This window comes from Elgaria multicarinata, chromosome 11 (assembly GCF_023053635.1).
Source record: "Elgaria multicarinata webbii isolate HBS135686 ecotype San Diego chromosome 11, rElgMul1.1.pri, whole genome shotgun sequence".
Classification (NCBI taxonomy): domain Eukaryota; kingdom Metazoa; phylum Chordata; class Lepidosauria; order Squamata; family Anguidae; genus Elgaria; species Elgaria multicarinata.
In genome coordinates, this window is record NC_086181.1 from 43,064,475 (window position 1) to 43,081,133 (window position 16,659).

The 16,659-nt window shown below is 51.4% G+C and overlaps 1 protein-coding gene across 1 annotated transcript; it reads right to left on the minus strand.

Annotated features, from left to right (window-relative positions):
• Positions 1-244: 244 nt before the first annotated feature.
• Positions 245-16,289, minus strand: SLC7A7 (solute carrier family 7 member 7). The gene is made up of 10 exons (XM_063138053.1): positions 16,174-16,289; positions 14,989-15,507; positions 8,684-8,809; positions 8,010-8,154; positions 4,802-4,925; positions 3,884-3,987; positions 3,575-3,671; positions 2,284-2,433; positions 1,183-1,366; positions 245-450 (listed from the first exon to the last, which is right to left on the minus strand). Exons 2-10 carry the CDS (start codon positions 15,503-15,505, stop codon positions 368-370), a joined length of 1,530 nt encoding a protein of 509 aa, XP_062994123.1. The 5' UTR covers positions 15,506-15,507; positions 16,174-16,289; the 3' UTR covers positions 245-367.
• Positions 16,290-16,659: the final 370 nt, after the last annotated feature.

A 16,659-nucleotide genomic window follows, 5' to 3' on the forward strand; every position in this document is an offset into this window, starting at 1 on the left:
TCAGCGGCCTAACCATGGTTTAGTGTGTTGTCTGAACCAGCCCACAGTGACCCATTTGAAGGCAAGAAAGTGGACTCTAGAGTTCACAGCTGTTAGCAGAGGTTGATTCCAAAAGGGGAAAAAAACACACAAAAGATTCCCAGGCAAACCTGTGGCGTGTGCTGAAGGTTTATTGGGGCTCTGAAGGCAGGGTGGGCCGTATTTCTCTGCACCCAAGATAGAACGGGAAGACGAGTTCCTGCACCAACAGCCCCCCAATTCCCAACAGTAGCAAACAATAAATTAAAGGTCACAAAAGAGTCCATTGCAAAAAAAGGGGGGGATGGGGGGGAGTGGCCGGCCTCCCCCACAACAACAGCGTCTCCCATCACTGAGCCTTCACTTCACTGTCAGGATCCATCTCCGTCAGGACCGACAAGGTCACAATTTGGATCAACCGCGTCACCGAGGCTGTGGGGAGAAGGAGAAATGAGCCCATGAGAAGAGGCTGGAAGGACACGGAAGGACAGCTTAGCAGGATCCAGTGTGGGAGATAGTTCTGAGGACTCCCGGTCATCATTTTTTTAAAAAAGAAATCCCTCCCCTTCGAGTCCCCCCCCCACAAAAAAAACAATAGGGCCATAAGATTCTAATTCTCCAATTGAAACAAACCGGATGAGATTCTTATATAACGTTACTTAATTTGCATCGTCAGACTGAATTTTTCAGCCTGTCTAAACGATGATGCGGAGTTTGTTGGGTGAATTTGCAGAATTCCATCTTTTGCTAGCCGGGGCGAAGGAGCAAAGCCGAGGGTTAGAGCCAGGTTTACAGTGGATCACCTGAGCAGGTGGAAGTCGGCTTCTCTCCCTCCTTCCCACGGCAGCTCCTCCACTCCCCCTGGAAGCTGTTACACAGCGAGTCAGGCGATGCTTTTGAACGGGGTGAGCTGCCGGAGAGAAGGAATCCTTCCCCTTCCCCCGAAATCAGGCGGAGGGAGCTTCCACAAACGGAGGCCTTCTTCTCGTGGAAAGCCATTTCTGGATCCTTTGAGTCAGACCAATGGCTGTCCTGCTCCCATGGTCTCCCATGGACTTCTGCCCTGTAAGTTAGACTTTTAGGGGTTCTCCTGGGTTTGGGGGAGGGAGATGAGCTAAACAAAACCCAAGAAACAGGAGGGGGGGCATCGCTTTGCTCACTCACCAAAAGCCCGGCGTACACACTGCGGCCTCTTGCTCTCGGGCATCCACACCGTCAGGTAGTAGACGGGGAATCCGGAAGCAGCTATGGCAATGCCGATGGCGGAATTGGTGAGGTCGGTGTACAGGGGGACGGCCACCAGGAAGATGGTGCAGAGGCAGAAGATGACGGGGAAGACGATGCTGAGCTGATGGGAACAGAAGCGGGCACAAAGCAGCAGGTGACGGCTGCCCTAAGCAGCTACGCACACGCATAACCGCCGCCACAATGCACATTTCGCCAGCCTTTGCACCAGGATTTGCAGGAGACACAACGCACTGCCTCAGCCCAACAGTGGGAGGCTGGGCACCTCTGGGACATCACAAGGCAGGAAGGTGACAGCCGTGGCCTTCCTTTCCCCCCCCCCCCCCACCCCTGTCTCCAGCAGCTGGTCCTCCGAGGTACACTGCCTCTGGACGCGGAGGCTCTAGCTACCAGGGCGCACCGCTCTCAACAGCCAGCATCTGGGGATTTCTCTATTCCCCCGAGGTCAACGTTGCATCCTGTGGCCGTGAACGCTAGGATTCCCTCGGCCCGCTCAGTCAAACCAGAGCCGGGAGGCGCTGCCATGCAGGCCTCTGAGAGCATACGTGTCCTTCGCAAGGGACGCTGGGAACGCAACAAAGAGGCGAGAGCGTTTGGGACAGGCGGGGAGAGGGGGCCCATTTCTGGCGGACCAGATGCCGCTTCCGAGGAGTCGTTGCGGAGAAAACGTGACAGACGTTGAGGTCTGATACAGCGAGATGCTTTTTTAGGTTCCGAAAGAGAGTTCCAGAAACCCCCCTTTTTCCCCCACCCCAGCACGTGTCGCATCGCCCCTCTCTTTCTGCCGCCCTACATAATTTGCTCCCATCTCTCTTCCTCTGCCATTTCCTTCTCTCCGACCTGCCGCCCTCCAGCTGTGTTGGACTACAGCACCCATAATCCCCAGCCCGCTGGCTGGGGATTATGGGTGCTGTAGTCCAACACAGCTGGAGGGCGGCAGGTCGGAGAAATCCAGACCCTGAATTTATTTTATTTACTTTTTAAAAAAAATCTTGTCCGGGGTGTTTCTCCTGCCCTTACCTTGAGGGGCCGTTCCCTCGACGGCTGCTTCCTGCGGAGGTACAGTTGCCCGGCGATCGACAGGCCCACGAAGAACCAATAGCTGAAGCTGTAGTAGTTGATAAGCTGGAAGATGTCGTCGACGCAGAGGTAGACCAAGGCCATGGCGCCCTGCGATTCGACAGGGGGAGAGCGGAGCAGGGCCCGCGGAGCGTCAGCGGAATAAGCACGGCTACCTCCCCGTGAGCCCACACACGTACGCCACTTATCACCTGCTCAGCACGTTCTCTCCCTAAATCCCGCGGGATAAATGCCGCAAGTCCGCGACCCCCGGACCTTCCGAAAGCGTCCGCCCACGTCTCCCAAAGGTATCCCAACCCTCCCCGAAAGTGCCGGTTCATGTCCTTTTGGGGTTTCAGGTCATCCCAGCCCTTCCCGGAGCTCAGAGCAGCTTGTCGCCTTGGTTTTCTGGGACAGCCCAAATCTGCTGCTCTCGCTGGTGGAACGGTATCTGGACCACACCTAGCCCATGGAGGTGGCCAAGCCACTGAATTCCTACACACACACACACACACACACACACACACACACACACACACACGTCTTTGTAAGCACTTATATGAAAAGGGACTCAACATTTTATTTTTACATTGGGGTGGGGAGAGTTTAGGAAAGGAAAGGAACCTCTCGTGCAAGCACAGAGTCATTACTGACTCTTGGAGGGACGCCAGCTTTCGCTGACGTTTTCTTGGCAGGCCTTATAGGGGGGTGGTTTGCCGTTGCCTTCCCTGGCCGTGATTACCTTTCCCCCAGCTAACTGGGTACTCATTTTACCGACCTCGGGAGGATGGAAGGCTGAGTCGACCCGAGCCGGCTGCCTGAAACCAGCTTCTGCTGGGATCGAACTCAGGCCGTGGGGAGAGTTTCAGCTGCAGAAACTGCTGCTTTACTGCTCTGCTACCCAGTTAACTGAGAGCACTTTTTTTTAATTGGATCAAAAGATGTTTTGGGCCTGCAATCCTAAACACAGTAGGGGGTAAGTCCCAGGGGGCTTTCTTCTGGATAAACATGCAATTAAAGGATGGCTGTCTTTAATTGACCTAAGAGATTGGGGCTGCGAAGTTTAGTCAATTGCACTTTGGAGAGTTTGCTGCCTCTCCTTGCGGACTAGAACGTTGTCCGTCCCGCTTATGAGAGCCACTTGGAGCTATTCGGAAAGAGGTTTTTTTGGAAGGCTGGCCCCAGAATGCAGGCTGGATCTGCCCCTCATGTGCACCACACCCCCACCCCATCAGTGGCTCATGGGACTTACGTTGAAGAGGAGGGCCGGCACAGGTGTGAACCGCTGGACGTGGATCATGCAGATGGCATCGGGGAGGTGCCCTTCGCGGGAACCAACGAAAAATAATCTGGTGAGAAGCGTGAGTGAAGGAGTGAGTGAGCAAATGGAGGATGCTGGTTTATACCTCCCCTGGCACCAGCGGAGGCCGGGGGATCCGATGTCAGTGGAGCCGTGAATCTGCTCCAGGTTTCAGTCTGAACCAGTCAGAACTAAGGTTGATTAAGAAATGAATAAGGTCGCACACACGTATCGACACATATACACTCACACACAGGTTACCTGGAAGCCGCTAAGATGGAGGCATTGAGGCCCCCCAAGCAGGATAAGGCCACGGCCAGCGGGATGATCCATTGCATAACTCCAAAAACCTGATTGCCAAAGGTCTGGAGGGAAGAGAAAATGAGAACGAAATGAGCTGGGGCCGAACGCCCTCAGCTGGAGGGTTCTCAACAAATATAAAATCATAGAATAGCAGAGTTGGAAGGGGGCTACAAGGCCATCAAGTCCAACCCCCTGCTCAATGCAGGAATCCACCCTAAAGCATCCCTGACAGATGCTTGTCCAGCTGCCTCTTGAAGGCCTCTAGGGTGGGAGAGCCCACAACCTCCCTAGGTCACTGATTCCATTGTCGTACTGCTCTAACAGTCAGGAAGTTTTTCCTGATGTCCAGCCGGAATCTGGCTTCCTTTAACTTGAGCCCGTTATTCCGTGTCCTGCACTCTGGGAGGATCGAGAAGAGATCCTGGCGCTCCTCTGTGTGACAACCTCTTAAGTATTTGAAGAGTGCTCTCATGTCTCCCCTCAATCTTCTCTTCTCCAGGCTGAACATGCAACTCAATAGGAGGCTGTTTCTCTAGTAGCGATGGAGAGCCTTTGGCCTTCCGGGTGTTGCTGGATCCCATGACCCATCAGCCACAGCCAGCACAGCAGCTTGTCTTGGAGGATGACAGCTGCAATCCAACAGCATCTGGAGGGCCGCACATCTGCCACCGCTAGCGGAAGAACCAGCAAAAAACCCATGGTAGACGTGAAATAAACTGATTAAAGAATTACTCCACTGTAGTAATCTCAACTGGAGCCGTTCTTTGTAGTAGGAACTCCAGGTGAAGGAACTCCAGGTGAAGGAAGGGAACACACCAATTGGGCTCCCAAGTGAGCGGCCACGGCGGAGGGCGGGCAGGAGGGCGGGCTACTCACCACGGCAACAGCGTCACTTGTTAGTATGTCCATCTTGCTCAGCACGGTGTAATAGGCCACGTTGGTCATGATGTAGATGACTGTGACAATCGGCATAGAGATGCCAATGGCGAGGGGCAAGTTCCTGAGGACGGGACCCAGAAGGAGAGGTTCAGCGCCTTGCTCCTCCCACTTTATACCTCTCTTGGCACCAGCGGAGGCTGGAGGCTCCGAGGTCAGTGGGGAGGCGAATCCGCTCCAGGTTTCAGTCAGAAAGAGGGAGCAGGGCCTTCCTATCAGTCCTGCTAAACAGTCTCCTTAATTTCTTTATTTCCTTTTTCCCCTCTTCCCTCCCCATCCTGTTTTCCTTGTGTGTCATGACTTTTTTTTTTTTTTAGAATGTAAGCCTGAGGGCAGGGACTGTCTTCTTTACTGATTTATTGTAAGCCGCTCCGGGCGCCTTTTTGGCTGAGGTGCGGGATAAAAATACGCTAAGTAAATAAAAAAATAAATAAAGGTGCTCCTTCGATGTCAGTGGGGCAGTGAATCCGATCCTGGTTTTAGTTAGAACCAGTCAGAACTCAAAAAAAAAAGGTGCAGCACCTTGGATAGCTCCTTTAGAGTTCTGACTAAAACCTGGACTGGATTCACCAGCCCCACTGACATCGGAGCCACCAGCCCTCACTGCTCGGCACCATACTCCTACGCTGGAATCGTGATCAAGCCTTCTAGCACAATACACACAAGGCCCCGTTATGACCCAAAGCCTCTAGAAAACGGCTCCCTAGGCCAAGCTCCCAGAATCCTCTGCTTCCTAGGCCTAGCTTCCCACATGGCCTGCCATTTAGGTACCCTACACAGCTCACTGCAATCCCCTGTATAAAAGGAAAATGAAAAAATATATATGATAGAGTGAGGGGGAGTGGAGGTGTTAATTAAAAATGATCCAGCTAAGCAGAAAATATAACGATTGGCTCTAGTTCCGTTCTGGTAAAATGTATAATTTGGGACGGGTTTTACTTCAATGAATATTGCAAAATTGGCCCCTGCTCTCTCTTTTGCTAATCTTTTTTTTCTTTGTTTTAGTCAATACAGTCAAATCAATATCTGTCCCAAACTCCCTTTAGAGCATTTTCAACCGAAAGCAGACCTTTAGATTTCCAATTATGCCTTTGCTCAGCGAAAGCCGATATGCCTCATGCTAGGTTTCTCACAGCTGCCCCACTCGGCCTGCAACGGAACCCAGGCATCCTAGGCCCCGGCCGTGCTGAGACGCCTGGCTTTGGTCGCTAGATGGCAGCTCCGCTTCAATAGCAGCTCATCCCAAACAAAGCCCACAAATTCGAATTGAGGGAAAGGGTGGGAGATCTTAACCAAATCTAAGTACTTGCTGTGGGAGTGAGAGAGATCACAGGGTAAGGGGACCCTAGGGAAAGGAGGACAGGGCTCCTGTATCTTTAACAGTTATATCGAAAAGCGGATTTCAGCAGAGGCCATTTGTACACATGCAGCACCTGGTGAAATCCCCTCTTCATCACAACAGTTAAAGCCGCAGGAGCCCTGCCCTCTTTTGTATCTGGTCACTCTAGTATAGCTAGTGCAGCTTTAACTGTTGTGATGAAGAGGGGATTCCACCAGGTGCTGCATGCATACAAACGACCCCTGCTGAAATTCCCTTTTCTATGCAACTGTTAAAGATACAGGAGCCCTGTCCTCCTTTTCATAGGGTCACCCTATTTAAAAAAAAAAATACGAGAGGCCAGGCATATCTGATTCAAAAGAGGGCAGGGCTCCTGCAGTTTTAACTGTTGTGATGAAGAGGGGATTCCACCAGGTGCTGCATGCGTACAAAGGACCCCTGCTGAAATTTCCCTTTCAATACAACTGTTGAAGATACAGTGGTTTCTATCATCATCACTGCCACCACCACCATCACCACATACACACTTTTTTTTTTTTTACAGATCAGGACGATGGGAATTATTGCACCCCAAAGGGAGAGTTCTTGCCCAAGGCTGGCTCCAGGTTTTTTGAGGGCCTTTGAGTAAGACACCCTCAATGGTTCCCCTCCAAAAGTGAATCTACTTTCTCACACTTTAGCCAATGGTGGGTTTATAGTCAACTCGCAGTGGGTTATTTTGCGGGTACTCCCCACGCAACGCGTTCCTAAACTGTGGAGTGGTTGGGGCTGGCGTTGAGTGGACTATTAGTCAACCTGGCGTTTGACTGACTCAGGCCCCGCCCCAATCCCCACCCTCCCTCCTCCCTCAGTCCCCCCGCTGCTATCCCAGCAGCTTCTGTGAATTGCACCATCTCTGTAGCAGAGCGGCCGGCGCAGTTTTGTAGCCAGCTGAAATAGTCCACTAAGCCCGACAGACAACACGCTAACCAACGGTTGTGCAGATAGTCAACTCTGCGGAGTGTTGGTTCTCTCAGTTGGTTATTTTGGGGAAATGGTCAACCATGGGTGGTTTTTGCCCGACAGACAACACAATAACCAACCGTTGACCACTCAACTGATGGTTGACTACTTAAACCATCGTTGGTTATCCTGTTGTCTGAACCCAGCCACTGACACCAGCTCCCATTGCTCCTCCTCCTCCTCCTCCTCCTCTTCCTCCTCTTCCTCATCATTGCTGCCACTGGCTTGCTTGACAGGCAGGGAGCAAGCCGGCTGTGGCATCTCCAACACCTCCTTCTCACCAACGCCATGGTTCTGGGCCAGAGCGAGAGGCAGCTGGAGAAGCAATGGCAAAGAGAAAGTGGAACCTCTGCTGGGATGCGGATCTTCCGCAACTGCCCTACCAGGCCTATCTTTTGAGGCCAGCCCTGTTCAGCAAGCAAAGAAGAGCGACTGATCTCCAGACAAAGTATGGAGCATCCAACTGTCAATTTCACAAAGGCACAAAGCCCATTTAAAGGCTGACATCAAAACCTGTCCAGGGCTGGGGTGGGTGGGTGAGGGGCAGCGCTTGAGGCTAATCAGTTTCAGTTCCCTTCCACACTTCCTCTCTTTGGAAGCAGAGCACAGATTTTTAAGGTCATTACAAGACATGGGAAGGGATAGCAATGCCATTTGTCCTCTGGGATGTCACAGGCACTGTCCAATAGGTGCTTGCGGCATTCCACACAGCGTTCTCTACTGCAACAGTCTCAGTAGCAAAGGACAAAAAAAACCAAAAAAACCCACATTTTCCCTGCAAAACACTATTGCAGTTTGGACGCTGACCTTTCTGGATTCTTAATTTCTTCCGTGACAAAATTGAGGGTGTCCCAGCCAGAGTAGGAGAAGAGGGCAGAGTAGAGAGCCAAGGCAATGTTCCCCACCTGCCAAGAAGATCCTTCAAAAGAATCGTCAAAGTTCTCAGAATGTCCTGTAGGGAGAGAGAAGGGTTTGTGTAGGCATGTAAACCCTTCAAATCCACATCACGGCTTGCTGACTCACAGCTGGTTTCACTTCAGATCCATATAAACCTTTCTTTCGACTCACAGCTGTGTGGGGGGGACCCAGGCCTACTGAAAAACGCTGTGCTGGAGGAAACCTGGAGTGACAGAAACGTCCTCTCTCTAAATTGATCTCTGATGCCGATTCACACATGCAAACCATCACTTGATGACTTACAGCCATCAAGTGATGAATGTTCACGTGTGAATGAGCCCCAAAAACCATTGAAATGAAACGGGAGGGTGAGTTTGGATCTGGGTCTTGTCATGTTCACTGTGTCGCCTAAAGTGGGTTACTTTACGTTTTTGTTTTTTTCTTTCTCTCTGTAGAAGGAGCATAGAAGCCAACCTCACAGGGTTTTGAGGTCAAAACACCACAAAGATGGAGAAAGGCTTTGTACACTGAAAATGCTAAACCATAATACGGAGGGAGGGGAACGGGTGGCCGAGCGTTAGTACCTTGTGCGATGCGAACAATGCCGGCAATGATCACGGCAATGAGAGCTAGGACCTTGGCATAGGTGGACAAATCCTGCACCCGGGTGCCCCATTTCACATAGGCACAGTTCACAAACGTGAGTATACCTGAAAGAGAGAACAAACCAAGATCACCCCCAAGACAAGGGGTCCCTGGACCATCTCAACCTCCCCGCATTCCAAACTTTCTCCGCGCGCCCCTTTCCGAAATCCACGCAAGAGAGAATAAATTGGATCCTTCCCCTATCCAATCCCGAATGCTAAAGAAATGCACGTACATGCACACAGCCACCAAAGGTTCATTTCGAAGAAGAGAGGGAGAGAGGCACAGCGCAGAGCTGAACTACGGGGTTCGCTACTCCATGATGTCGTGACGTCCCTCAATTTGGATGGCCTTAAAAGGGGGCTGGATAAATTCCTGGAGGAGGAGGTTACTAGCCCACATGGCTAAGTGCCACCTCCAGTATCCAAGGCAGTGTGCCTATGTACACCAGTTGTTGGGGAGCATGGGCGGGGTAGTGGTGCACTCATGTTCTATTTGTGGATTTCTTGTAGACAACTGATTGGCTACTGGATGAACAGAAGGCTGGATTAGTTGGACGTTTGGTCTGATCCAGCAGGGCTCATCTTATGTTCTTATGGGTGGGGGAACCCCTGAGATTTTTCTGTTGCCATCTGTTTTTCTCGTTGGCCCCAACTGAAATCTACAGGATGAAAAGTCCTACAACTCCCATGCTGGCTGGGCAATGCTAGGAACTGTAGGCCTCCCCCCCCCCCCCCCGTCTAAACATGCATAACATTATGCCCTAAAAGGCTGCCCATAGGGCACAAAGCCACCCTTCTCACAAGCAGCAATGACCCCCAACGTCTAGGCCTGCCTTCCCCATCCTGGTGTCCTCTGAATGTCTCGGACTACAACCTCCAATGGCCACGTTGGCTGGGGACGATGGGAGTTGCAGTCCAAGCCATCCAGAGGCCGTCAGGTTGAGGAAAGCTGGTCTAAGCCACAACGCATACATGGCCAGCCCCACCCTCCGACCTGACCCCCATTCCACCCCCATATCGTGGGATGATGCCCTCACACGCAACCTAGGAAAAAGGTGTGTGTCCTTGAGTTATCAGTACAGGGGTGGGGTGGGTGCTAAACCTGGACCCTGCTTCCTTGAATGCCCAATTTCGAGAGGCTGGCCGAAGTGGGGAGGTTCCTCTTCCCCATAAATTGTTGCTGACTACATTGCTAATGTTTTCTTAGGTCCTATAGCAGAGAATGCATGGGAGCCACTCAGCACTATCCTATCTGTAGGAACCAGGGTTTTTTTTATCTGCGGCTTCCTCCCTGGGGTTTTCTTTCTTAGTCATGCTGCTCGGTGGTTAAGCACAATTGTGTTTCAAAGGCGCAGAGAGACAGACAGAGAGTGATGAGAAGGAGCTAACTAGTAGTGGACGAATGGAGGGCGGGGGATGAAGGGGGCAGAAAAACAGTTTTATCCAGGAAGGATGAGTGCTTTTGCTTGAGCTAAAAGGCTTTCAATAATTCCCCCTGCACAGACCAGATCTGAGAGCTAAGTAGTGTCTAAGGTTGGAGCAAAGGATGGGGGAGAGGGGGGGGGGGGAAACGTGAGGTGTGGGGTTGTGGGAGTTGTAGTCCAACACACAGGGCCAAATTAACACATGCTGAGACCCTAAGCCATGTCAAGACTCAGAGGCCCCATGCCATAAAAATCAAGAGAAAAAAGTATACCATCCAGCATTAGAGGGTGCTTGTAATTAAGCAGTGTTAGCCTCCTCTGAAGATGTGAATAAAAGCACTAATAATGTAAGCTGATTTGAACATCTTTTAAATGAGCTCTACGCTGCGCTTATAGCCTCCAAGACTAAATGCTGCGTTGCCACGCTTTCTCTATCGAAAGCAACTCTGCTCTAAGTCACCCCGAACATTCCAACATATTTAAGCCAAAGCTATTTGAATTGTAATATAGCTTCGTTATCTCCGACATATTTAGGGGCCCCTCATAATATGAGGTCCTTGGATTACTTGGCTTGTTCCTAAATCCAGCACTGAGTATCAGGTTGTGGAAAGCTAACACAAAGTGTACTCTTCCCTGGCTAGGGAAGGGAGCACGGCCTAGTGGTTTGGTGCTGAGGATGCTGGGAGTCAGGGCTTCCATGTTCTATGCTCACGCTTGGGGAGAATTTTTTGTTTTTCCCCATGTGTTTTGTGAGAAATTTCCCTCCTCAGAGGCGGTGTCTCTTTCTTCCTTCAGATATATTGCAAACAAGCAATCCTTCCTATGGATGCTTCTATCTTAAAATGGAGAATTTCACGACAGACGATACACAGGGAGGATTCTTTTTGCTATATCTTACGACAGAGAGAGAGGGGCAAGCCCTGGAAGAAGGGAATTTCTTCCGGAATGCATCAGGGAGAATAAAAACTAATTTCAGGCACTTGAGAACTTTTTCTCTCACTCTCTCTTTTGTTTCGTGACCCTATCAGCGCCTCCCCGCGCTTGCTGTTTGTTTCATTCACGGTTCTAACCACTTGCCCACACTGCTGCTGCACTTAGAGGAGGAGAAAGCCAGCTGGAAGCAAGAAATCTGCAACTAGGCCGTTCAATAAGGTCTGCGGGCAAAGAATCACAACTCAAGCGTCGGGATTAACAGAGTTAAAACGGAATGGAAGAAGACGGAACTTCCTGGATTCCAACTTGAGTTCAAAGAAGAGGTGTAGAAGTGAGTTGTTTATCATTTCCCAGTTCGTGTTCTTTTTATATTCCATCTTCTAACCTTGATCTTTATTCCAGGAACACGCTGTTGTGACTCAAGGGACTGTGTAAGATCTGGCTTTTTGCCAGACACCCATATCTGGGGCGGGGAGGTAACGCTGGACCAAAGAGTAGAGTCCTGCCCTCCCAGCCTCAGGAATCCTCTCCTGGGTTCCAGGTCGAGGACGCCGCTTCCCTATTGGGGGGAGGGTGGGGAGGAATTGGGGTCACCTCCAAAACAACGCTCAGCTTCTTTATAAACAAGGCAATAAATTCCTCTCTCTTATCGCACTTGGAACATGCTCAGAACAGAGAAAATGCAGATAATGTGAGTTGATCTTGTTTCTACGGGACGCCTGCGATTCCTTAGGATGAGGCCGGCAGAGTATTCTCGCTCCGGGGACTCCTCAGGACTCCCTTGATCTCCTCTCCCAGCAAATAATCCACCCTTAGACTTAGTTCACATGTTAACTGCAGGTTATGTCACCCAAAATTCAAGGGGGCGCACGATGCCTGTGAACTGCTTCCAGTCTCTGTGAACAACCTCGCGTGGGGTTGTTTAAGGGCTCAACTGCCCCACGGTTAACCCATGGTTTGTTGTTGGGTTAACTGCTGGGTTGTTTAGCCCCTAAGCAACCCATCAGCCCGGGTTTGCACATCTTGCTGACAACCGGCGAAAGTGCCAATCGGAGGTGGTTTTCAGAAAACGGAAGCAGCACGCACGCAGCACGCATCCCCGCAAATTGTGAGTTAATTAATTACCCACAATTTGCCATCGAATGCCGCCGCGTTGTATAAACAGGCTTGCGTGGGATCCAGCCAGAAACACAAGCAAAATGTGTGAGCGAATTCCCCGGTCTCCAAACCTCTACAAGACGGGGACAGAACTGTCCCTTTTCTGCAAACCAGATGGCCCGTGCGAGAAACGCACTGCAGGAATGCTGGCTGCCACTTTTTGAAATGTTCCACCACCAAGAATGATTCTGTGCATCAGCAGAGCGCCGTTCCCTTATCAAAGGCAGCCCGTTTCTATTTGCAAAATGGACCTGATGGCTCAGTGTTGGACAAGCCGACCGAAGTCTCAGCCAGGAAGGGAGAGCATCTCGCTCCCAGACGACAAGCAGGAGGATGCTAAGGGCCACAGCTCAGCCACACGCTCAGAGGGCGGCCACAGGAAAGCTGCTCTCAGCCTCCACATCTGCAAAATGGGGACAATATAACGCTGCCCAGCCCTTTAGAGCTGTTGCTACAGAGTTCACAGACGTAAAGTGCTTTGGAAACTTTGGGAAAGAGGCACATAAATGCTTAAGTATATTGACAATTGTCCTTATTCACTGATCTAACCTACTGGCCCCCACCCCTTGCTTTGAAGTCAGCATTTCCCCCTAACCGGAGACGCATCGGCTCATTCTTCCCCCATCACCACCACAGACAGCTTCCATGCCTGACCCAAAGGTCCCACGGCTTTCTCAGCCGGCACATTCCTGAGTGTTGCAACGAGAGCGGTTTTGGGGAGCCTGACGCGGCGTTTCTCGCCAGCTGGATCCAGGCAAATGCTGCCGATTCAGCACACTGCCCGGCCCTCAGCTGCAAGTCGCTCGTTTCCTGAGAGAGAGAGACCCAGAATTACCCGCCGGTTAGACGGAACAAAGACAGAAGAAATGCCATCAGCAGCGGCTGGTGGCAGCGCTTAGGAATCACCAGACCCTGAGTCAGAAGGCGTGGCGTGAAAACAGCGTCCCTCAGAGCATGCGAAGAGTGTCTCCCCCTCCCCACTGATTAACTAACTTCTGTCTTGGTCATACCAAGGCAACAAGCAGCAACATCCAGGCAGGTTTCAAGAGTTAAAACCCCAAACATGTCCTGGCTTGCACGTTTTCGCTTTCTTGGCCACTTCCTCCCCCAGACCAAAGGGAGACGAGAATCAGGGCTGCTGTGTTTTTTCTAGAGCTCTAACAGAGGGAAACAAGACCTAGAATGTTGCAGGGAAAAGTGGGGAGCATGGCTGTAAAATTATATTTTCCTTCATTATGCCTGCTCAGGCAGAAATTCAACAGGTAACATACCTCTCCTCCTTGGAAGTGTGGGGAAGGTGACTTCACCTAGTTTATAGATCAAGGCAGAGACGTTGTTGGGGGGTGGGTTAATCCTAGAAGTCTGAGATATGCTTAGATTGGCCAAGACATGTGGGAACCAAACACAGATTTTATCGGAGAAAATCACTGTATCTATTCAAGAGGCAAGTTTCTGGGAGGGGGAGCAGGATTCGATTGTTAGAATGAGGCTGAGACTTAAGGCTCCCGGAGGTCCCAGGACCATTCTAGAAGACTAAGATAGGCCTTTTGGGTGGGATAGCTAATACCCTGGAAGAAAGAAAGAAACTTCAAAGTGGTCTTGATAGGCTGGAGCCCTGGGCTGAAAACAACAGAATGAAACTCAATAGGGATAAATGCTAGGTTCTACACCTAGGAAAAAGAAACCAAATACACAGTTACAAGATGGGGAAACTTGGCTCAGCAATACTACAAATGTGAAGGATCTTGGAGTTCTTGTAGATCACAAGCTGAATATCAGCCAACAATGTGATGTGGGTGCAAAAAAAGCAAATGCTATTTTGGGATGCATTAATAGAAGTATGGCTTCTAAATTGAGCGAGATACTGGTTTCCCTCTATTCGGCACTAGTTAGGCCTCATCTTGGGTATTGTGTCCAGTTCTGGACACCACACTTCAAGAAGGATACAGACAAGCTGGAGGGAGTTCAGAGGAGGGCAACCAGGATGATCAGGGGTCTGGAAACAAAGCCCTATGAGGAGAGACTGAAAGAACTGGGCATGTTTAGCCTGGAGAGGAGAAGACTGAGGGGAGACATGATAGCACTCTTCAAGGACTTGAAAGGTTGTCACACAGAGGAGGGCCAGGATCTCTTCTCGATCCTCCCAGAGTGCAGGACAGGGAATAATGGGCTCGAGTTAAAGGAAGCCAGATTCCAGCTGGACATCAGGAAAAACGTCCTGACTGTTAGAACAGTACGACAATGGAATCGGTTACCTAGGGAGGTTATGGGCTCTCCCACACTAGAGGCATTCAAGAGGCAGCTGGACAGTCCTCTGTCAGGTATGCTTTAGGGTGGATTCCTGCATTGAGCAGGGGGTTGGACTGGATGGCCTTATAGGCACCTTCCAACTCTGCTATTCTATGATTCTTTGGGGCCGGGCGTAAGGACGGCAGCTTCCCAGTTCTCTCTCCACTCCTCGAGGAGATTGAAACCCATTGCCAAGGAAGGAAAGAGCTGCGCAGAATGGGAAGGAAGGCCACAGAAAGATAAAGAAACAATGAAAGATTAGATATTGGGGAAAGAGGCTGCCCTTCAACCTACCTGAGCTGTATCAGCCTTGGCATTGCTAAGTACACACAACACACACACACACACACACACACACACACGATTTGGGATGCCTGGTCCCCCAACGCCACCATATCTTCAACCCCACCCACAGTGCCGCCTACCGGTCCCACTCACAGATGCAGGCAGCTGCCAAGAGCCGGCCGGCCAGGTACGGCGCCTCACAGGTCTGGAAAAAGGGCTGCACCAGATAGTTGGCAAAGGTGATGGCGATGATTGCCTGGCTGGTGGGCTCAATGATGAGGAGGGAGGTCCAGAGGCGGATGAAGGCCGGCAGCTGTCCAAAGGCCTCCAGGATATAGGCGTAGCTGGCCCCCGACTTCTTGATGGTGGTGCCCAGTTCAGCGTAGCAGAGGGCCCCGAAAACAGAGAAGAGCCCCCCCACGGCCCAGACGACGAGGGAGAGTCCGTAAGAGTCACTGTACGCCAACACGCCTTTGGGCGAGACGAAGATGCCCGAACCGATCATGTTCCCCACAATCAAGCAGACGCCGTTGACCAGCGAGATTTCCTTCTTCAGCTGCATGGAGTCCTCCGGGGGCTGGCTGGGCGAGGGCGAGGAGGTCCCGTTGCGTACCGGCTTGGCGGCGTGGTCATCCTGGGCGGCCGCCGGCACGTAGATGGTTTTGGCCATCTCTTGGCAAGAAGAACAGATGGGTTAGGTGGCCTTTGCTTCCAGGAGGTGCCACCAAAGGATGGCTTTTCCCTTCTAGGAGGTGCTAGCTTCTTCTGCCAAAGAAGATTGGGATGGATCTACCTTGCTCAGGTGGGCAGAAAATGGGACTGGGGGTGTGCCTGCCTTCCCAAGGTGAAGTTCACTATACCAGGAAGTGGACATGTATTAGAAGGAAAGTTTGGGGCAGATGTGTTCTTCTGCTCCCCAGTTATTGGGATCCCACCTCTGGTTAGCCTGAAGGACTGAAAAAGAAGGACAGTATCGCTTGATCCTCCTCTCTGGAAAAAGTGCAGTGGACAGGGCATCTGGGCTTGGTGTCCACGTTGCCTGGAGACTACCTTTAAATCTGAAAAGCCCACAAGGTAATGTCCAGGGTGATTTAAGAGTTTGAGAGTGAGCCAGGAGTTGTGGGTCTCAGATTGTGCCCAGAGACAGGGGAGTGGGGTCTAGTGGATGGAGCACAGGGGCTGGAAGCCAGGTTTTAGCTTTGGGAGAAGGATACAGTGTGGTGCTGGAACACGTGATGGCTGGGTATCCTCTTAGCCCCCAAGTCGGAGTATTATTAGGGGACAGAAAGAGGCAGGGGAGGAGGGGAGGATGCAAGAGAGAAATGGATAGGCACTCACCGTTCCAGGCTCAGTTCCCCCTCGTGGGTCTGTCAGCCTACCCCCACTGCCAGTTTAGGAATAAAGAGAAAGAAGCCGCCGGGACAGCACTTTTAACTTGAGGAACTAACCAGGGTTGCCGGAGGCGGGGTGTGGGGTGGGGGGGCATGGGAGGGTGAGCCATTGAGTCCAAGGTCCGTCTGGTGCCAGGTGGGGGCAGGGGGAGCCTACCTCAGCACTATGGAAGATAAGAGATTGGCAATGCCTGCAAATCTCCCCATGTCTGTGCCCTCCGTGAACAGCAGAGACTTCCTGAAGAAGCAACACACACAGAGAGTGGACTACTGTTTCCTGTAGCAATCTTTCTGTATCCAGTAGAGCGTGCAGGCTTCCAAGTTACGCAGCGCTCTTCTTCAGGGAGGAATAGACCCGTGTGAGTCGGGCGCTTACTGTTCCTACCAGCAGATTGGGTTGAACAGAAGGCATCCGGTGTTTTGTGTGTGTGTG

Excerpts from the sequence above, each read along its gene's own strand:
- SLC7A7 (XM_063138053.1), bottom strand. The coding sequence starts at position 15,505 with ATGGCCAAAACCATCTACGTGCCGGCGGCCGCCCAGGATGACCACGCC. Across the intron at positions 3,988-4,801 it reads CAAGTGACGCTGTTGCCGTG|ACCTTTGGCAATCAGGTTTT; the intron begins GTGAGTAGCCCG and ends TCTTCCCTCCAG. Across the intron at positions 1,367-2,283 it reads CGAGGGAACGGCCCCTCAAG|CTCAGCATCGTCTTCCCCGT; the intron begins GTAAGGGCAGGA and ends TGTTCCCATCAG.